This window comes from Silurus aristotelis (assembly GCF_946808225.1).
Source record: "Silurus aristotelis genome assembly, chromosome: 2".
Lineage (NCBI taxonomy): Eukaryota > Metazoa > Chordata > Actinopteri > Siluriformes > Siluridae > Silurus > Silurus aristotelis.
The window spans coordinates 12,693,823-12,716,760 of NC_139575.1; the positions used below are offsets into that span (position 1 = coordinate 12,693,823).

The 22,938-nt window shown below is 37.8% G+C and overlaps 1 protein-coding gene across 8 annotated transcripts in view; it reads right to left on the reverse strand.

The window, feature by feature from the left end:
- Positions 1-22,938, reverse strand: part of tp63 (tumor protein p63) — a 45,431-nt gene that overhangs the window by 20,847 nt on the left and 1,646 nt on the right. For 4 of the 8 annotated variants that reach the window (XM_083569300.1, XM_083569296.1, XM_083569301.1 and 1 more), the window contains exons 2-4: positions 13,925-14,062; positions 13,655-13,787; positions 14-262 (exon numbers count right to left, since the gene is read on the reverse strand). In XM_083569300.1, the coding sequence (XP_083425426.1) occupies positions 14-262; positions 13,655-13,787; positions 13,925-14,062 (520 nt within the window). Of the gene's footprint in view, positions 1-13; positions 263-5,373; positions 5,628-13,654; positions 13,788-13,924; positions 14,063-22,938 lie in introns of those variants that run through there. The other 4 variants (XM_083569297.1, XM_083569299.1, XM_083569303.1 and 1 more) reach the window with 3 other exon arrangements.

Below are 22,938 nucleotides of genomic sequence, written 5' to 3' on the forward strand. Positions count from 1 at the left end.
TCATGTAGCTTACCGTCCAGGTGGCTGACTTGGCTGTGCTGGACTGCTGAAAGGACACGTCAAAGGTGTGAGGGCCAGCATAATCTGTGTTGGATGGGATGGCAGGTGACGGGGACAGAGCCTCGAAGGTTGAACTAGGCTGAGCATAGGGCGACGGTGCAGTCACGTTGTTCTGAGCATGATCGTTATTGTACGGGCTGGTGGAGGTTGAGCCGCCATTCTGGTCCATGCCATTGAATGGCCCCAGAGTGGTGTACTGCGACTAGATAAAAAAGGGAAAATACTGTTGTTAAAAGTGTTAAAAGAAATAAAGAATCTCTCTGTTATAAGAAGTTTTACTGTTAATACAGATATGATGTGATGAGCTCAATGGAGCACAACCTGCATAATGGCTTAGTTGAGATGTTTTTTTTTAAAAAGGTGATCAGAGTTAACACATGGTGCAGCTTTTTATATATATTTATATATTATACATTAACTATGTATAGTGCATGATAACATATTTTGTCTTTCATAGCATTATAGGCTAGAGAAATATAGAAATCTGAAAATTGCTTTCAGTGATTCCCTGCTTAAATCCATGCTCCTATATTTTCACTCAAACTCTACCAGGCAGCAGATAAAAAGACTCCAAATACTTCACAATCAGCCAAAGACAACAATAACAACTATTAAAATAATGTGGAAGCCCAAAGTGAATAATATGGCATCCTAATCTAGGACTCCTGTAATGTCATCTCATTTATAAATTAGAAATTTGTGGCAGTGAATTGGAGATTAATTGTAGATGTGATTGGACACTAACTGCGTTTCTTAATGGAGAATAATAGGATTGGTAATAATAAGGCAGGGATTAAAGTAAGGGACAACCAGTGGATGGGTGCTACAACTCTCTTTCTGCATTGCTGAAGCAGAGGAATTAAAATGGCTGTCAACTGAAAAGAAGGAAAATGTCCTGGAAATCTTCCAGCCTTTTCCTGCCCCAGTCCTCTGGTGGCTTAGTTAATTCCTTTCCCTTTATACATACCACATTCCTCTCTGAAGAAGCATGGTTGGGTAGCTATTCAAACTGTCATTAATCTCTACTAGAGCATGCGTTTATTTCAGGACAGAGTCAGCTGTCCAAGCATTCTCACTCACACACATACTCACTGACATACCAGATGCTGAGAGAGGATCAGGTAATTTGCTAGTTTACATTTATTTACAGATAATAAACTAAAAAATAAATAGAATGAAAATCTTTGTCTACTTTTGTCCTATTGTCCAAAACCTTCTATTCATACTCATCTGAGAGAGAAAAACTGCTCTGAACTCAGTATCTGCGTGTGAGGAAAGTGATGCATTTCACTTGTGCAGATACGGGTCAGTGTATGTGTGTGCCATCACACTTTTCAGCCCTGTAGAACCAGAGACCTATGTTTTAAAGACACCGTGTGAGAACAATACACCAGCACAGCGTGTGTAGAAAAAAATGGTGCAATAAAACACACACACTAACTCACTGCCTCAAGCTTCCACAACACTACAGCTCTCAGACACGCACCTCTACAATAGAGCACTTACAACATAATGGGTTCCTCTAGACATAGAGGGGCCTAGCTAGGCATGATGTATCTGTGTGTGTGTGGGTGTATGTGTGATTCCTTAATGCAACTGTGAAAAAAATTGCCAAGGTGTTTTATACAAGGTGAAGGAAAATGACTGAATATTCCTTCACCTTTTATACAAGGTAAAGAAATATACAAGGAAAATGTCAAGGTGTTTAATCCAAGGTGTTATTACGTAGTAAAAAGTGACACAGAAATAATTGGGAATTATAAATAATAGTTTATGAACCATTTTAGGCGATGCACTCTGAAGCAGTAACATATCCAAAATCTCTGTAGCTGTTGAATGTTAAAGAATGAATGAACCAACTCAAACATCCAATAGGGGCAGATATTTCCTGTATGCTTTGAGTCACTCTGAACGCATGAGCTCTGGGTTTGTGGTAAAAGAATAGAGGTGCATTTAGCTAATACCACATGAAAGTGTGTGAGAAAGGCCTCCATAGATCAGAAAAGTCCCACAAAATCCAACAGAGGCATGATGAACACACTTGAACAAAAATGTAAATGCCAGTAGTGTGATTTAATATTCCTGTAGAGATGAACAATAAGACAAGTTCAGGATTGGAGTTTCCTTAAATATTATTTAGTGGTGTGATTATTCAGGATCTGACCACACAACACTACGAAGATCAAAACAAAACTCACACAACAATGCTTTAAAATTGTTTCGAGTGCACGCAATTTAAACAATTGTCATTAGACAGAGTGCAAAAGATTACACTGCCTTCCATCTTCTCTTTAATCAGGTATCTCCATAATACAACAGTCATCTAACAACTACTTTAACTGCTCTTAAAAATACCACTCTGTTTATAGCCTCCTCAGAGTACAGGCCCCTGGGATATCAGAACGCTGAGGAGAGGAGCTGTAAATCAGACACCCATGACGGGTCTGGCAGCCTTTAATAACGCTGGCCACATTTCTGTCACTGTGGACAGATGCTGGGGTAGGCACATCGATCCAATGGCAGACGTACAGAGCAAAAGAGAAAAATAACTGACCTTCGGAATGATCGCTTCTCAATGCCACCCTTGGAATCTAAATAATGCCGTAGCACATTGCACAAATTTTTTAAATGCAAACAGCCCCTTAGTTAAAAGGTCACGATTTCAAGCACATTGCATAAAATTTGGCTTGGGCATAAGTACAGTCATGAATTAATTACAGAAATGAGTTTTATTAATCTTGATGTGAAAATGTCGATGTGTATGTCGTGTCCCATTTACTGCGGAGAATGCTATAAAATATTTATAACACCATTCTAAAATATTCCGCCACTTGAATAAGATTTGTGTAATAAATGTAAGAACATGAACACAGAATGTTCACATTTTCAGATGAATCTGTGTTCACAATATACGGAATTTTTTTTTTACTTTGTACATAGAACTTTTAGCATAGTGTTTAGCATAACCTGTTTAACTCATATATAAAGCTGGATGAAAAAAGTGATTACACAGCTGAGTATGGCTGGCTTCAATTAATTTCTCTTGACATTCTAATGCCTGAGAACGAATATAAAAATATAGGCACTAAATACCAACATAAAATGCTGACGATCACTAAAACTTAACTTGTTAGGTCAAAATTCCAGATAAGCATAAGCAATAAATCACATCCACCCCTGGCTAGGTCCAGATTTGGATAACGTGATAGATAGGAGGTTCCTGGTTGTTGTTCAGATCTTTGAGACATGAGTAGGTGGTGACCTGCCCTGGGGGGTTAAATAGCTGCTATTCTGATGAGTGCTCCAGTGACCTGGGCAGTGTGTAGGTGCTGACAATCTAAGACAATCTTGAGTGACCTACAGAGGGAGAGTCCATTAAGCACTAAATTGAGGAGGGGGGGAGGAGTTGGGGGGTGTTGAACAGGGTGTCGTTCCCTAGCTTCATGCCCACTGGGCTAGGCAGAGCAGGCGATTGTATCTGTATCAAAACACTGTTAAAACAATTAAGCCTTTCATGCTCGACACCCCTTCCATGGGACACTATGGACACATTCTTTGAGGAGACGCTGCCAAGCGTTGCATAAACTGGGGGTCTTTAACCAGATACCTTCCCCCTCCTCATTATGAGAGAGACTTGGACACCACTCAATGACTAGCCGTCACTCTATGTGAAACCCGAAACTGATCCTAACAAGATCAATATACTTCTAAAACATGCAATATACTTGCTATCGTTATGTATGTGGAAAACTCTCAGGAAGAGTGAAAAAAATAAACATCTAACATCTACCTCTATGTCTCCTCTTACAACTTTTTACACGGGTGACTCTGGAGCCTTAACCCCTACCATCATTACAGAGGGAGAGAGGGGATGAGAGGGAAAGAGCATCTACGAGCATTAATCAAAGCTGTGTGAACTATGGATTGGTTACCTGAGCTCAGCTTTTAAAAACTCCTAGCTAGTCAGAAAGACTGGACTGTGATTCTAACAGCATTCAGGTCAGACAGTGGGCTAACGGTGTTGTGTTGACAATAGCTTTGTACCAAAGATTGGTGACTCTGAAGTCGGCAGACTCAACTACCACCTGCCAATAAAGAATGGAGGGGATTTTGGAGAACAAACACACAAATCCACACACCATCTTTAACAGCGAAGGGGGGATTTCAAAAGAGGCTCAAATCCAGATCTTGTCTTCTAAAACATTTTAGGTCTATGAATGTGAATTTAAAATACTAATCCTGTATATTAAAAGAAGAGAAAACTATATACTGTAAATGCAAAAAAAATTATTTTGAATGTTTAAATATACTATATATATATATATATATATAAATCTGTACATAATTTTTTTTGCCTAAATTTAATTACAAAACTAAGTGTTCAGTTCACCTTTCTGAAATGTTGAATTAATTTTTATTTATATATAAAAAAAAAATAATCAAAGCTGCAAAATTATGGTAATTGATAATAATTCAAATAAAAAAAGTTAAATGTGATTCCATTCATACTCACTTTCAATTTAGTTAAAAACATATATAAAATAAAAAACCATCCGCATTAAGAAAAAAAACACCAAAAAACCTAAATAATTTCTGCCAGTCATGTTTTTTATAACTTTATCCCTTTATGTGATTCCTTTGGAAGATGATAATCTGGTAATTTGATCCTATAAAATATAATTATTGTAAATTCAATTATACTTTTTTATAGATTACACTATAGCTAAAATCACATAAATCTCCCCATTTTTCTATTTGTTTCTTACTGTTCTGAACAGTATGTTGACAATATCTAAACAAGCTGTCTGTACTGAAGCTTTGCCCAACTGTAGCATGATTGTTCTATGCAAATACGCTCCGCAATCTTAAGCAAACTCGCATTATTTGCGAAATGCTTCAGCTCAAACGCAAGATCTACAAGCCAACAGACATAACAACAGTTACACAAACATATTTGTGTTTCCCTCCAATAAAAACAACACAAACAAAGAACAACGGGCGTCTGTTTGAAAAATAAAAACCTCATCCCATGCAATAAAGCATTTGATAAGCACCAAATTGAATATTTAACAAAAATGAAAAAAAAAAAAGTATAAAAATGTTCACATAAACTGGACAATTTTGTTTAACGCCAATATTTACGCTATGCCCAACAACCGGTGCACCAGTTTCAAATGAATACATTTATTGTATCGTTTATAGTAAAAATATAATGGGTCCAATTTTGCCAGCCGCTCCATGGGATCCTGCCTAAGAACCCAGAGTAAAAACTTGAAACCTCCGTCTATAGACGTGGAATGATAGAGGCCTTACCTCACTGTATGATGATGGGTTGTTGGTCTCCAGGTACAACATATTGGCGCTGAGATTGAGCAATGCAGCTGCTGTTTGCTCCACAGGCTCCAGGATTCTTACCCCTTATTCTTTATCTATTTCCCCCTAAAACACTGGTGATTAGGTCTACAGATGGGAATGGGACAGCCTTAAAATCTCTATAGGAATTCTGTGGGATTGCCGTATATACCTGGAACAACCGAAAGGGGAGGGCCTGAGGAGCTACCTGTCCACACCCTTTTTTTGGAAAGGTGTCTTCAAGTCAGCCCTTAAGTCAGCTGTCTTCAAGTCAGCCCTTAAGAGCAATCCTGCAATGTTCGTCAAAATATAGGAGACTTCACTGTTAGATTCTTCTAATCTCGGATCCTGTTTGCGCCAGGTGGAACATCATTTGGACAGATCATTTCTAAGATTGCACACAATTTGCATATAGGAAAAAAATCTGACAATTTTCCAAGTCTTTGATTTAAATGTGTGGATAGTACAGTGTGTTGTCCTTTAAGGGGAGTTAGAACATTACATACAGTATGCAGTCACTTTCTCAGTCTCCAGGATTCATACTTTTCAAAGTTTACCATTTCAAATGACAGTAAAATCCTGAATTAAAGATGAAAACGTTGTGGAAGACATAACCTTATAACCACATCAGTGTTTTAAAGCCCAGACAAAAGAGAGATGTATGTCTTAAGGATGCTATCTTTTAAAAATCATAGGATGGCCTTAGAACACCGAATTTAGTTCACTATGAGGACTTGGACCACCTCAAGCATTTTTCAGCCATTATCTGCATATGAATGGATGCCCTCCCACCCCCAACATGCCCTCAGCACTGCCTCTATTAGTGTCACAAAAGACTGGCTGTAGACTGCTTGTATCTATCAAGGATGACTGGTGTAGATGTGTTTTGAACACATAAATGTTGGTTCAGGCCAGGGGAACTGACTCTCTCTTTTGTAAACAAATTAACATGCCAAAAGAATTGTGGTGACTAAATCCAAGAGAAAAACGAGAGATAGGGTAAGAAAAAGAGACAGAGAGACAGGGGAGGATCAAGACAGAGACAGTTAATGAATTCCTGTCTGATCTTACACAGTGTTTGAAAATCTTAGATTCCATATTTAGTATGAGTTGATCAATTATGAAATCTGGTTAGCTTTTATCATTAGACTTTCTTGCATTTGTTTTTGAATTAATTGTTTATTGGAAAAATTCAATCAGCAAAAAATGTATGCTTTATAGTACAATCTAATAACATAAAAATGATCATATTAGCGAATCAATGGTTTTATTCTCGAATTTGTAGAATTAGACAATATCCGATTAAATTCTTAAATTGAATTTAGTAATTAATATCCAATAAATACTGGTGTCTTTGTGTAATTCCAACTTGTTTTCACATGACCTTTATATATTATATATTATATACAGCTCTCTCTCTCTCTCTCTCTCTCTCTCTCTCTCTCTCTCTCTCTCTCTCTCTCTCTCTCTCTATATATATATATATATATATATATATATATATATATATATATATATATATATATATATATATATATATATATATATATATCCTCTGTAGATCTGATGCCTTTCTATGATTGGCCCAAAAATTTTTTGTTGTGTTTGTGTATTTTAATATTTTAATATAATTATCAAACTTTTAAGATAAAAAAAATACTATATAATGATGTTACATCTAAATACTGGCTCATATACACGAGTTAAATATATCACTTGCTAAACTTGTTAATCAAATCCAATTCATAAAAAATTGCTCCACTCCTCAATTAATGTGCTTCTGGAAGTGCAGCTTTGAGGTGGGAAAACTATTATCTGGGAACAAAATTAAGAGAAAACTAATGCCTTTAGGCCATGACCTAAAGAGCTGTCATCACAGTCAACCCCCTTCCACTAGCTGTAACTACTACCGTCTCCAATCAGTGGCCCACACCCTGTCTTGCTATTGGGGGGCATTTAGCCTAAGGACAACTAGTCCAAGTGAGACAGCTCAACGAGACAGCACTACTCCTGCATCCAGGACTGGCACTAGGTCTTATTCACAACCTTTTGATCACGGCAATTAGGTTAACTAAACAAACTTCTAATTAGGTTAAAACAACACTGGTGATGGTGCTGAATAGAGTGTTCACTGGGGTGTCTTTGAAATGCCAGTGGCCAACCGCTACTGAGATTTGGTGATAGTGGTGTACAAAAGTAAATAAAGTTGTAAACTAAATGATTTTAGTGCCCAGTGTTTGATTGGGTGTGGGCTTGGAGTATAGTTGCATGAAATTCTTGAAGAAAACTTCCCAAATAAGTCATCAAATTCTTTTACGATATTACATATATTCAACACTGTTAAGAAAACTATAATGAAATATACATAGGCAGTTCTCGCTGACTTTATGAAAACAGCCCTAGTTGTAGTCTTCATGACTTACATGACCATTATGTAACAAATGTATTTGCATCCAGTTCATAACTAACTACACCGAGCTGCTGAATTGTGATCATTGCTGCACTTGTTAAGTGGTATACCTATTTCTGCAGTGAAGATATATTGGGTAGAGAATGTCAACACACACCAGACAAAACATTTGTCTGTGAATTAGGTTTGTGAGGCAATAATCATCAGCTCTGAGCTAAGAGTGGAAGCAGAGCAAATACCAGCTTTTTGGTGCTTTAGACAAAAGATGCACTTAACCGAATATGGCTCTTTGGGGGCTGTTTGGGCTTAGAGCTGCTGGATTAGTGCAGTATCGTGTGTCAGGTGCTTGGTGTTCAGGAAGACACCTGTACAAGGAGCTGACAGCCACCATCACCCCTCTGTTGAGAGAAAAACAACAACAAAAAAGGAAAAAGACCACTTTTTAAAATACGATGGATAGCCACTTAGGTAGGTGGGTCAGCTTTGTCTTTGACTGATTTACTAGATTAAATAATTCTTAGAGGGAACCTGAAAAAAACAAACATTGAGAACCAAGTGAATTGTTTAATGTTGCTTAGACTGTTGAGGGCATGATGTTTTGCTCCTCCTTCTCCTCTGAAAAGGGGATTTGCTCTTTAATTAAAATGCTATGCCTCAACCTTTGATTGTAGCTACTGGAAGGTCTATAATCTACCCTGGTTGAATGTGGAGGTGTACTCTCCGCTTAAGATCTGAGATGCCACCTTCAAGTCTACAGAAAGAACAACCCTCAGAGATGCTAGTCCTTATCACAAAAAAAGCAAAAGTCACCATACATAGAAGATCCAGGAATAACTGTCAACAATTAGCCATGATATATGTGACCTGCTTGATGGTTGGAACCATCAATGCCTACAATTATTTAATGTACACTTCAAGGCATACAACACCACAGCAACCACCAGGACTACCCCAGATGAACAGCCACAGTCTGGTGTCACCTAAATGAGGATTTCCCCCAAGGTTTCTTTCCCATACCTTCTAAAGAAGTTTTTATTTGCCACAGTCACCCAAGGTTTGAACATCTGGGATAAATACACATTATTTAAGATATAAATAAACAATGTTCTACAATTCTTACATTCTGCAAAGCTGCTTAGAGACAATGTCCATTGCTAAAAGCACTATAGAAATAAAATTTTCTTGAAATGAATTGTAGTAACAACAGGCATATGGAGACCTCGGTTAGAGCTCAAACCACGTAAGGCTGTAAGGTAACCTTCTGGGCCAGAGAACGTGCACACCAGCTCACAGACATCCATATAAATATAAGTAACATTATTTGCTCATGCCAAAGTACCTACATGTTTTGAATCAGCCGTTACCATCATGAATGATCTAAAGTCCTCTACAATTTCAAGCATGAATTCAAGCACTACCATCTAGTAACATATACATCAGTTAAGATAAAGTGATTTCAAAGGTTGATCTCTACAGACATAAAGTACTCAATAAGCTAGCAGGCAAAAACTAGTCAGAATCAGAGCCCTATCTCACCTGGAAAACAATGTTATAAAAGTGTCACTCTTGCTGTTGAATTTTAGTTCAGAATTTAATGTTACTGTAACTCAAACACTAATCCACTACTACACTCAGTTCTGAATATATCCCTCTCAACAAAGTGCTTGGTAAGATGTATAACTGTCTGTCCCTCCCACAGTAATCAACACAAGGATCCTCCTGAGGCTGTACACTCTGCCCACTAACAGTAAGGAAAGTGGGGGGAAAAATTATGTTTGGCCAGACACCCAAGCAAAATTATAGTCAAGTTTGCAGATGATTTCACAGCGGTGGGTCTCATGACCAAAAGGAATGACGCAAAATTACGCAATCTACCAAGAGAACATAAGACAGCCACATGACTGGTACAAAATCAACAGCCTCCTGTAGATGATGGTTGACTTCAAAAAACCATGCACCACACACTCACTCATGTGGAACTGGTAAACAGCTTCAAATTTTAGAGGGTACCTACTAGGGTATCCTAGTCCCAAAGCAGACCCAGATTTTTAGCAGTCCTCTACTTCTATAGATGCTCAGTGGAGAGTGTCCTGACATGGTGCATCATGCAATGAGGGGTTCTTCAGCTGCTAGTGAAAGCAAATCTGCTTGGGTAAAAGCAAACACCAGGCTTCACACCACAGAAGAAAGGGCATGGCTCATTAACTATTCAATTGTGTTTTGAATGCAATTACCTTAATCACTAGCAAGTTTACTGATTACATAATGGCCATCCCATTCAAACTGTGCATTTGCAACTTCACACACACTCATATTCTGTTCCTGTAATCTTCCTTTTTCCATTTCGAGTTTTTCCTTTCCATTGCAAAATTTGGTTTGGTGGTTAGGGATCTCACCAACAAACCTAAAATAAATCTATAAATCAATATCTAGATTTCTGTAAAACTGCTTTGTGAGAAAATCTTGTTTAAAGTGAACTAAACCGAATACAGTTTGCACCTGGAGCATTGAACTGCATGTTATTCAATATTTTTCATATACTGATTCTTTCAAACTATTAACATATTCAACTTTCACTATATCTTGACTTGTTACGCTGTTCTTTTCCGTCAGACTAAATATCAATTCACCTTCTTTATACTTGCTGATGAATAAGTGTAAAGAATCCCAAACAGTGTTGAAAGTTAGGATAATAAGCTGTTAGTAAAGTCTAAAAGACCAGACACCTGTGAGCTCCTAAAAACAAAGAGTAGGATAAAAAGTCAACACCTGCACATGAACATGTGGAATTGCTTTACTACATAATTCATTTTAGCATACTTTTCCCCCCGTTCCTTAAAGTGTAAACTAAACCATCAAATCCTTGTGTACTCACAGGGGTTCTGTGGATAGTTCAAGGCTTTTAAAAGGTGTTCTATTAGGAACCCCTTTAGGAGACAGTGTCAGAACAGAAAGCCACTGGTGAAAAAACCTTCAAGTAAAATATAGGCACAAAAAATGGGTGAACAAACAGTAATTTTGGAAGGGGTGGCAGCATGTAAGCAACACTGCTTCTTAATGCTATGTAACCACCTCATGCTGAGTCAGGGTCTGGCTGGAAAAGCACTTCAAAGGACCAAAAAAAGAAGGGAGACACACTGTAGACTAAACACTCAATACAATTTAAGTGAAAGACATTCCTATCTTATGAAATGAGCTAATTTATTTATGTTGTTTGCCTGAATCCACACCCAATGTAAATTTTAGTCAGGAGATACTTTTTCCAATCTGTCAACACCTAATTCAGGTACTGCCCTCTCATTGGATCGTGGGGTGAGGCCGCTGAGTCTGGGCCCCTCCAGCACAAACATTACTGATGCACCAAAATCGCAAAGAGAATTTTCAGGATACTTTCTCAAACTAGTTAGTATAAGTCTAGTCTCATTTAAAATATCGAGTATACTGACAAAGAGAAAAGTAAAACACAGTTTATAAATAATTTCTGAAAAAAAAAACAAAAAAAAACAACCATTGTCACAGGATCTCAGAGAAGAACACATAATTAAAGATCTGAACTTTTGGCTGTGGCCAAACCTGCCTCGATTTCCCTATGGACAGTAAACTCGGAACGCTCAGCTGATCAACAGCTCTGTCTTGTCATGACATCTGCAAACACAATTCGGTGTTTGCTTCTGTCACCATTTTTGTCACATTCCCTAATGTTATTTGATGCCACGTTCTTGGCTCTCACTCAGTCTCAATTCCACACCATCCCCCTCCTTCAGTGTGACAGAGCTAAGAGCCCGAAGCTCAAAGCTGCTCGGTGGCAGGTGCTGCTCTAAATAGTTGCCCTGCGGCTAGTGAAAAGGTACGCACCTCCCAGAGGAAAAGGAATTTCAGATTTAAACATAAAACCCCTTCACAATACAAACAGCAATCCCTGAGGGTGCCTAGCACAGTCTGTACTGTCTAATGACTCATTCAGCAGGCACACCCCTGTAAGGATGTGCCAAGTTTTCTTTTTTTTTTTGGTACCATCAAAAAGGGGGATGTTAGGATAGCTGGCCAATGCCCACCACACTCCTTTTATTTAAATAAATATACTCCTCAGAGTGCTCCAGCCCACCATGGCAATGGTACATCTGGCAGTTTAGGCCTAGGTACTAGCGTGCCATGCTTACTGAACCACACCCAATATTAAAGGCAGGAAGGTGGGGGCGGACATGGGGAGGCAGGGTGGTGCTGTAAGTATGGGAGGCATTAATCACTAGTTCAAGAGAAAGCAAAGCCCCCCCACCTTCCACTCAGCACCCCAGGGCAGAGAATCACAGCAATGTGTGTGCCTCTCCATTTTATCCTCCTCTGCATTACTGCTGGACAACAGCATTCCTGCACTGGGAGGAGACCCATCACTTTAGCTCCCTGGCTTAGAGACCAAACTGCAGCTCTATCTGGAACTTACACTCACCTATGCAAGCCTTTCCACTGCATTCTGGGTGTGTATATATGATACTTAGAGACTTAATGATGTAACTATACATGACAGTTGAATTCTGACACCCTGAGTATTTAAGGAATAGCTGAAAATGCAGAAAAAATGACAGGCAGAAAAGCCCTTAGCGCTAAAATAAAAATGCATAAATAAAGTTCAAAAATCTATGCATTTGACTTACATCAAAGTAGAACGTTCCTGATTGATCGGCTCCATGTTCACAATGCATGAGTCCTCTCTTTGCATCAATCCAAATAACAATGCAACTGTATTCAGTCCAGACCACATTATCTAAACCATAAATAGTAGCATGACGATAACTGCCCTCTTTAACACCGGCAAGTTATTGGTACGCAGTCATACATACATCTAAATTAACAGTTTTGCAATCCAATCAGAAACGTGGCTCCTGGGTTGACCAGGGGAACCCCTAAACAAACAATGACCCCAGGTGTGCGTGTGGGCAATTTCACTGGAGTTTACCACTGAATTCCCCCAAAGCCAAAAAAGATGCACCTCAATGGTCACACCAAACAAAACAAGTTTCACTTGCAGAAAGGTAATAGGAGTTCTCTGGGGATTTTTGCAGTTATCTAAAATGTATTTAATTGACAGCAATTATCTTTTAACCACGGCAGCCTGTAAATTAAAAATAGATTATAATAATAACCCTAAAATGTATTAAAGCAGTCAAAATTAGTTTGTAATTTTTTTTGTGAATTTAAAAAGTATTAGAATATATAAAGGGCTATAATTACTGTAAAATGTCTCTAGCAAGAGCATTATTTACATGAATTTTATCATAGGTGTATTCTCTGCAATTATTTTCATAAATTAAATAAAATGTGTTTAAAAATAAATAAATGGAGCCAGTATAACCTAAAAGGTAAATTTCAAATGTATGGAAAATTTGGATAATGAGTGTATTTAACTAATTTTAGTGTATATATACTTCAGAGCAGTTTCAGTAAATCAGCAAAATAAAAATGGCAGGATGAGTGAAATTTCTTGCCATTATAAAGAAAAATCCCTATATTCTTCAGAATTCGTTTCTTCACTTGAGGCACTTTTTAAAGGCATTTAGGAAAAAATACTCCTGATGGACTATTACCATCTGAGATCAGCTATTACTTCCTGGGTTGCAAAATATTTGATTTGCAATAAAATGTATTAATCCAAAGGTTTATTTTTTATTTTTATTTTTTTAAATAAGAACACAGTGTTCAATAAGGCTGCAAAAACCTCTAGTCCAAGAAACAAAACACTGTTAAGTGAATTTCACTGAAAGTAAAGTAAATCATAGAAGGCATACTGCAGCACTGAAAACAAACTGCTGGTGCATAATGCTTTGGGACACTCACTGCAAGATGATCATCAGAGCCATGCATGGTGATGCAGTCCATGCTGATCTGAATGGTGTTGGATGGAGAGCTGCCCGATGCACTTTCTGAGAAGTTTAACAGCTCAATGGGCTGAACGGTATGTAACGCCGACCTGAGGAAGAACAAATTAAATATAGTATACAAGAGTTTTAGAAAAATTTTGGTAGATTTTCATGGCTTTTGTGCAGTGCCCATTCCTAAAAGAAACTGTTTGTTCGCATGGTTATGTGTTTTTGCAGTTGCACATACTGGTCCAGCATCTCCAGCAGCTGGTTGAAAACGTCTGGCCCAAGTAAATCAGTTCCCTGTGAGCTCTGACTCTGGGACATGGAGGCTAGGAACGATCCCTCAGTCCATGAGAGACACGTTGCTGGTTCAAGCAATCTGCTGACAAAAAAATATACATATAATAATTTGGTCTGCAAGAAAACGAAATAATGTGATTGGCCTCTATATTGATATATATATTTTTATATTATGGGTCACAGTCACAAGAGCTCTGGTCATTCTGTTTTGCTGTGTGCCATATAAAGAATACTTCGCCATTATTTATACTTGTGAAAATGATATTTCTTCTGTATGAGTTTTTATGTATTGAAAAACACTGGCAATTTAGTCCAAGGTATTCACATTACCAAACTAGGCATAAATATGATGTGATTACAATGTAAACAATAAATTACAATTACATATATAACAGAAGCCAAATAAAGTAAAATATATGTAAAGTGTATATATGTGTGTGTGTATATATATATATATATATATATATATATATACACACACACAATTTCGTTTTCGTAATAGTGATTTTCATGTCTTTCAGTAGAAACATAATGTATAAGGATATAAAAAAGCTCATGACAAGGATGTTAATAGAATGACAATTACTACACAAGAAAAGAGCAAGAGGTTGTTTTATTAGACACACAGGAAGAGAAAAACAGTTTTTTTTAAATGGATGTTCAGATAGCACGCAATTTTCATTCAGAAGGTTGAATTCATTTTGAAAGAAAGTAATCATAGGTCAGAGAAAGTACCTCAGTTGCAAAGAGTTGACTAGTCCAAATGCTTCAGTGGTTACAAAAGAATAACCAGAAAAAAAGACTGAAGGCATTTTGGATGCTAATATATATGATTAGTTCCAGAGTAGACAGAGGTGAAGATTTGTTTTAACTCCATATTTCACTTAGAAGTCAACAAATCAAAGTCATGGTCAAAAGTCATGGTCACCTGAAATGCTGGTTTGGACTGTAATAACAAAGCTAAGAGGCTAAGAACATATAGGTGGAGTATATGAGAGAAGCAAGAAACACCCACACAGACATGGCTGCTCTCTAATTGTTTGTAAGAAGAAAGAGAAGCTTTTCTAGAAGGCTAAGATGACCATTAAATAAGAAAGACAAAAAGTTCAGACACTGGACTGTTTAAGGTGGTGCAACACGATGAGCTTGTCAGAAAACTGATATTGTAGTGTATAATAGTATTGTACTGTTTAGTAGTGCAGTTTAGATGCTTTCTGGTTACAATTCTGCATGCTGTTGATGCCGTTATAGGATGAAGCTTGTAGGTAACCGAGCTTCTTACGTAAACAATCTACAATATGAACCTATAATGTAAGTCTAATAGGTAATAAATGTTGATGTAAAATGTATAAAAATGTATAAAAAAAAGTTGTCAGGAGTTCTAGAGACATGTGTAGATTAAAATTGTAAATTAAACCTGTATTATTTGGACTAGAATTATATTATTATATAAATAATATATAGTTATATTTGATCAACATAGACATAAACCAAAAGTGCTTCTTTTTATACAATTTCCTTTGTGAAAGTGTAAGCAAACAGAATTACTATGGAAATCTGTAGGCAGCACTTTGGTAATACTCTTATTTATATCAGTTTCACTCCAAGACATTTATTATTCAAAGGTTTTGGTAGTAGTTTGGGAGTAGAGATGTTAGTGGTATCTCAACAGTTAAAGTGCTGGGCTACTGATAAGAAGGTTGCGGGTTCAATAATGTACTGTATATGTGACAAATAAAGTCTATTCTAGTTTTTAATTTGCATTATATATAGCAAACACATTAAAATTATTCAGTTTCAGTATTGTGTTTATACACAGATCCCACAGAAAAAGATAAGGTTAAAAATATACTTTTTAAAGCTCTGTAAACTGTATCACAGACAGTTTGAGGTTCTGAAAAAAAGCGAGTATGACTGTCAGCACAGACACTATGACCCTTCTCCCTCTGAAACGTAACACCAAGCAATGGCCCGAAGTCTCATTGTTCCTCTTGAAGAACAGCGCATGCTGTGGGTCTGAGCAAAGTGGAATTTCCCCCAAAGTCTACATGACAGCAACACGACCACTGTGATTTGCAGCATGCGGCATGTGTGCAGCTGGACTGGGCTTGGCAGTCTAGAGTGTTTGGTTATGTGTGTGTGTGTGTGAAAGAGAGTGTGTGTCGGGATGAAATAGTGAGAGTGTGCGTATGCGCCTGTCTGTGGCTGTGACTGGGGGTATCAAACTATAATGTGAGGCGGGCACTTGGGCGTACAGCCGGAATTTCCCCACATTCTGTGAACTGGTGATATTAATATGCTGCACGACGCAGACATACTTAATGAATAACTTCGAAGCAGGATGTGAGTTTACCACAGGCTAGAGATGAAACCTAACCACAGGTAGTTTAAAACATTAGTGTCAAACTCAGGTCTTGGAGTCCCACAGTTTTCCCTTAGTACACAAGTAATTACCATGGATTTAATCAGATGTCAGACCCCCCAAAATAAGGTCCTTTTATCTATTCGGATAATTAAGAGTTCTCTTTATTATTTAATTTTTATTTCAATTTAAAAATCAGAATTTGTAATTTGAATTATATACTATTTAAAATTCCAGCTGCAATATGTCCACTACATATCCATACTGATCTAGAAACCATGAGTGGCATACAGAGTAAAGCATGAGCACTAAGGATTTAATAATCAAATTGTGCACATTACTATTAAAAAAAACAGATGCAACTACAAATTAAGGGAAAAAAGACAAAGGTATTGGGACACCTGATTTTTCCAACCAAATGTGGTCCTTCCCCAAACCGTTACCACAAATTTGGATGCACACACTTATATAGGACCTATTTGGATGTGGTAGTATTCAATTTTTCATTCATTTGATACCTAAACTTGTTCCAACATGACAATGCCCCTGTGCACATAGCCAGCTAGATAAATATATGCTTTTACATGAGTTAGAGTGGAAGATCTTGAGTGGCCGGCTTTAGAGCTCAGAGTTTAACCCTATTGAACACCTTTAGGACGATATTGAACGCTGACCGCACCCCAGGCCTCCTCACCCTACACCAGTACCTGACATTACTAACACGCTTGTGGCTGAATGATCACATCTTCCCAGAAGAGTGGAGCTTATTATAACAGCAAATGGAGACTAAATGTGGAATAGAATGCTCAAAAAACACAGGTGTACACGAAGGTTTGTCCATATAGTTTACTTGTGTGAGAGTTATGACAATAGGGTAGAGTTTACCAAAAAGAAAGTGCCATTTCAGTTACACATTATTCGGCCAATTCGCTTGAGTGGGGTGCAGACTTAAGTCCAGCACGACTGTCTGATAACTGATTTTAACAAAATCAGAGAAAACTGAGTCTTAAATGGAGACAATGCTTACATTAAGGACTGAATATTACCATATACATTTATGTATGAATTTAAAAATAAATGTCAGTGTAGCAGACAAGTGTTTGGTGAGAATAATGTTCAGAGTGTGGCCATGATTTTCTTTACAGGAGTTTTACATAACTCAAACTAGTGAATTAAAGGCATGATGAAAACTTTTTGGACTATAGTTTTGAATGGGGTGTCAGCTAGTAATTGTTGGTTTTCAAATAATTAGGAGGCATGCCATATTGTTAAATCTTTTTATCTTCTGATTATTATAACTACTATATCAATATTAATATCATTTACAACTAGGACTATTCAAGCAGCAATATAATGGGCACATACTAGATTTCTTTAATATGTCTATATCAATGTTTCTCATCTGTTTCATTTAAAATGTCTTTAGATTTTATTTTTCATTTGACATTGAAACATAACATGACATTTAAGAGTTGAAGGCAAGTGCTTGTGGTCTAGATGATATTGTAGAAACCCATTTTAAATGGTTCTCATAGGAAAAACAAGTATCATTCAACCTCATAGGTCTTCACACATGCTACTTGAAAAGTATGGTATGTGCTGGACCCATTTCTAAATAGGAGTAACTTTTCAAGTGTAAATTTGAATTTCCTCCTAGGTTTGTCTCTTTTGTTGTTGCTTTGCTTAAAATGTTCCCCCCAGTTACTAGGTAGAAGATCTTGTGCAATGCTTATAATACAGACATTATAAACATTCCCACACAACTGTTTTTGTTATAAGTACAAAATCAAAAAAGCCCACACTATGTATACAACCCGGATTTGGCAGAAGGGATAAGCAACAAGAAAAACGTGTTCAATTCCCCCTTTTAATACCTTGCCAAAAAGGTGTGGCACAAGTGGGAATTACTAAACCAACATTAATGCATTCATGGATTTTAAACTCATGCTAGTGTAATATGCAGTCATGCCTAATAGTGAATGTCAAAAAAGTACACATTAAGCGTTAGGTCTAAGACTGGAAATACGACAGAATTAACTCTAAATCCCAAATGATGAAGGGGTGAAGACCGGTGGAGCAGCTTCAATAACACTCAAAATGCATCGTTCTTTGCTTAAAAGGTTCCCCCCCCACAGAACAGCTCAATGAGAAAGCGTGGTCAATCCCCCTTTTATGTGCAGCCAAAGAGGTGTGGCACAGGGTGAATGCTTGAGCTGATTTACTCGGATATTGTTATGCCGCCAAGCCTGTCACAAGAGAGCAAGCATCTTACTCCTAATGTGTGGTCTAAGCCTACAGATAATGTCATTAGGGCTTGTGAGGACTCACACATGCTAAACACAGTCAAGTCTATTGTCATACATCCGACGTAAATCCAAGCTGAAATTTCTACTTCCAGTCCTGAATTGATTGTAATGCATACATGAAAGATGATTTTTATTTATTTATTTATTATTTTTATGTAATTTAGGGCAAACAATTCCAATATCAATATACACAGTGACATGCACTTGAACTAAAGTTGAACATTTATTCATGAAACATGTGGAAATGACCTAAATCAGTTGTTGATAAGTTTTTTATTTTGGTCTTAGATTTGGTGACTAAAAAGTTTTATTTAACAAAAAAGAAGACCGTGTCAATTCGTATAACAAACCTTTGACCCACATAAGCGTATCTTTCCAGAAAAGAGTCTAGAGATAAATCTGACCTTTTAAGTAGACTTTATTGACTTCCTTCACTCAACATGAATCCCTAGCTGCTGGTTATATGAGTTGAGAGAGCTGGATTACTTGACTCATCACTAGTGTGTGCAGCCTGACTGAGTTGCGCGAGCCTGTAATAGCAATGAATAATTACTGATCACCACCAATTGTTCTTGATGTTCATTTCTAATCTTGTCCATATTATTTTTGATAGCTCTTGTCAAAAATTTTGATTGATATGTTTTTACATTTACATTTTAGGCATTTTGACAGAGACACTTACAATTATGCATATAAACAACTGGACAGTTAAGGCTTAAGGGCCTTTCTCAAGGGGCCTGCCACTGCTGGCCCCTTGGTGGTGCTGAGGTTCGAACTCATAACCTTCTGTTCTTTCGTCCAGTGTTCTCAAAAAAACAATTTGTTTAAAACTTTACAATATGTTTACGTTGCCATAACCAAACACTACTTAGTTATAATTTAGTATTTAAGTACTGTAAAAAAAAATTATACAATAACATCTAGTAAATATACAAACTGTTCAGTGTCATCATTGGTTGGTTTCTAGCAACTTTTTGGGCCTGCAATAACAACTTTCCTCTGACAGGAGTTGGCAACCCTACTTGCTATTTCTTACTGCAACTTGTTTTGCTATTTATAATGATTATGTAAATTAGTGTATGACACTACTTTTTGATCATGTGTCATCTAATTCTATTTAAAAAGAGACAGGTAAACTGTGCTGGATTTCTCAGTGAAAAAAGACATCCAAACATTTCTAGACAGAGTTTTAATGAATACAGGATTACAGTAGGTTGTACCAGTTTTGCTTTTCTGCTGGCCTAATTACTTTCAGAATTACTGACTTGAATCTATGAATATAAATTAAATTATTCCCAATAGTCTAGTCCCTTCATTTCATAGCTTTTCTCTTGGTTGCCCTTCTTCCAGAAGTGTCTGTTCATGTTTGAGTTTCTATCGAATCATATTTCAGCCATCATGTGTTGCCAGGGTCAAAGAAATCTGCCTTGAGGCCTTAAAATAGAGCTTAAAGAACATGACACTGAAACTGCTCATTAACCAGTTAAATTTTAAATTGGTGAAACTGGGGCCATCTGGCAGGCATATTTATCGTTTATTTGGTTGGACTGAGAAAACATAAAGCAGAGGTATACAAGGCCATTTTCAAACATGAGCTTTTTTAAAAACAATTTAAACTTTTTTATTTTCTTTCCTGTTGAATTTGCATAAAAATGCAAAAAAAAGCCTTAATTTTAATTCTCCAGGAAACCCGTAATCCCCAGGGTTTCCATGGTTGGTGAACTCAAAATGTACAGAAACCGTGTATCATTTTAAGAGGTTAAACCTGATTCCTCTGCTAGAGATCGATCTATGCGGCACGGCTTCTGCATTGAAAGGAGACTTAATAAATTGTGGATTTATAGGACACCACTGTAAATGTATTTGGTAAATGCATGGCCCATCACTGGATTGTAATGTATGTCAACCTGCACTTTGTGGGCAAATGTTTGTGGATACCTGATCATTAGATGTATGCTTTTTGAGCATCACATTACAAACTTAGTCTCCTTTTTGCTGTTATAATAAAGTCCATTCTTCTGGGGAAGCTTTCCACTAGTCTTTAGAGTGCGACTAAGGGGATTTGTGCTCATTCAACTACATGAGTTTTAGTGAGGTTAAGCACCGACGCTGGGGTGCAGTCAGTATTCCAGTTCATCTCAAAGGTATTTAGTGGGGTTGAAGGGCTCAGTGCAGGTCCCTTGAGTTCTTCCACTACATCCTTACTGAAATGTTATGCTGAAATATTGTCTCTCTTTTCCTCTCTTTTTCAGTTTTAGTTTTAGGAAATTTTAATGCACAACAAAGGGAACTGTTCTCACACACATGACCCAGCTCATTATTAAATCATTCATCAGTTGAGTCAAACGAGGTGCTTTGGAGTTGCAACTGGACGTGTGAAGGGTATCCTGAGAACAGACGAAAAAAACTCTGCATTGTGTTGTACTTATTTTACAGTAATAAACAACTTAAGCTCAAAGTATGAACAGGTGTAAGCAACTTAAGCAACGTGTATATATCACATGGACACGATGTTTCATTTATAGTGCACAGAGAGATCCTGGAGTAATACTCCATTTGACTGGATCCTGAACCAGATATTGACTCTGTACCGCAAAACAAACTGATACTCATATACCACAGGATGTAATGGCTATTAAATAGCATGAACCTTCATGCGGCGTAGGGATTCAGTGTCCATCTCCCTCACATTATATATTATTACACGTAATATTATCATTTTGGGCCAGTGAGAGCATGAGGAATATTTATGCCTTCAGCAGGTGCAGACTCGACACTTTCTCAGGTCGCACATCGTGCTGACCACGTTTCAGTTTTGCTGCTGGAGATTCGACAGCTCAACTGACAGACCACTGTCATGACATCATCATCAGCCTGGAATTAACACTGAGAGCTCTAACCAAAGCTAAGAGGATTTATGCACTGCAGCGAGGAGGAAGTGTTAGAGGACTGAGTTGACCCATGCTACCCCCTACAATGCTGGGACGTCGCCAGAAACACAATCTAGCCGACAAGGAGTGTTAGCCAAGTACGACATCATGGTTCCACAAAAAGCCACAGCACCCACACGTCAAAGCATTCAGGCCTTTTTCATCCAAGTGTCGAGGCTGTGTGATTTACAAGTGTAGAAATGCAGAAGTTTATGGTCAGGCTACATGCCATGGTGAGGGGTTCACAGATAGATGTTTCAGTTATATTGGACAGGTCATGTAGACACACCAAAGGTTTTATTTGATGCGAAAGCCCACAGACAGAATTCATGGTCTTGCTCTGACCTTATAAATCAATCAAACCAACTGTTATTAGCTAGTACAGTGGGTCTGCTATTACATTTTATAATTGAGTGACATGTCATAGTTTTGCCTGACAAATCCATCACTATCCCACATTGCATATCATCCTCGGCTTAAGCAAGCTGCTCCTGTCTTTCTAGGAAGGAAGATCAAAGTTTGTTTTAGAAATACTTTGGGAAAATCCACTCAGAACTGTGTAAATCTTCACGCTTCACCTGTATTTGAATTGAGCTACCACTTAAAAAAGGCCTCAAAACCTCCTTGGAGACAATAGTGGTCTCATCTCTATTTTTCGTTGTGGTTATTTTCTACGCTGCTCCTGAGTGTGGTGGGTTTGATGTTAGTGGATCTGGTGTGTGTTGGGGGAGGCTGTGGGCAACCGGGTGTCTGGTTACTGAAGGACTTATGTATTGAGCCTAAGGGGGAAGGTGTGCTGCATTCACTTAAACGTAGACCGGGCCTCTCGCAGACGGAACAAGGTTAAAGGTCAGAGCTAAACAAGGCTGCCCATTGTCTCCTGGCAGGTTGGGCACATCCAGCGATGAAGATGCAATCAAAACAAACAGAGCCCTCCGATCTGCAAGGGTGTTGGGGGTCTTCTCCTGTGACTTCATTAATCAAAAGCCAAGCGGTGTTCAAAGAGAGCAGTCCCTCCCTCCCTCATCCCTCAAACCAGCGGCTGCAGGACAGACAAGAGGGCTCAAACAATAGAAGAGCGGCCCTCCAGGTTTCTCCTCCTTTCTGTCGCGTGCTTTCATTGTGCCTCAATCTAGTAAAAAAGCCTGATTGATTTCAAATAGCAACTTCCACTCACTTTGCACGAGTGCTTTCTTCCTGATTTATGGTGTTTGTCCAGGTTTTTTTTCCAAAGCACTACTATGGCAAAGCAATCAAACAGGGAAAGTCACTCTTCCATGAGACAAAAGTCCTATTTTTCACATGAGCTAAGAGCACATTACATACAACTGTTATAGTCCACATAATGATTTCCTAGCAC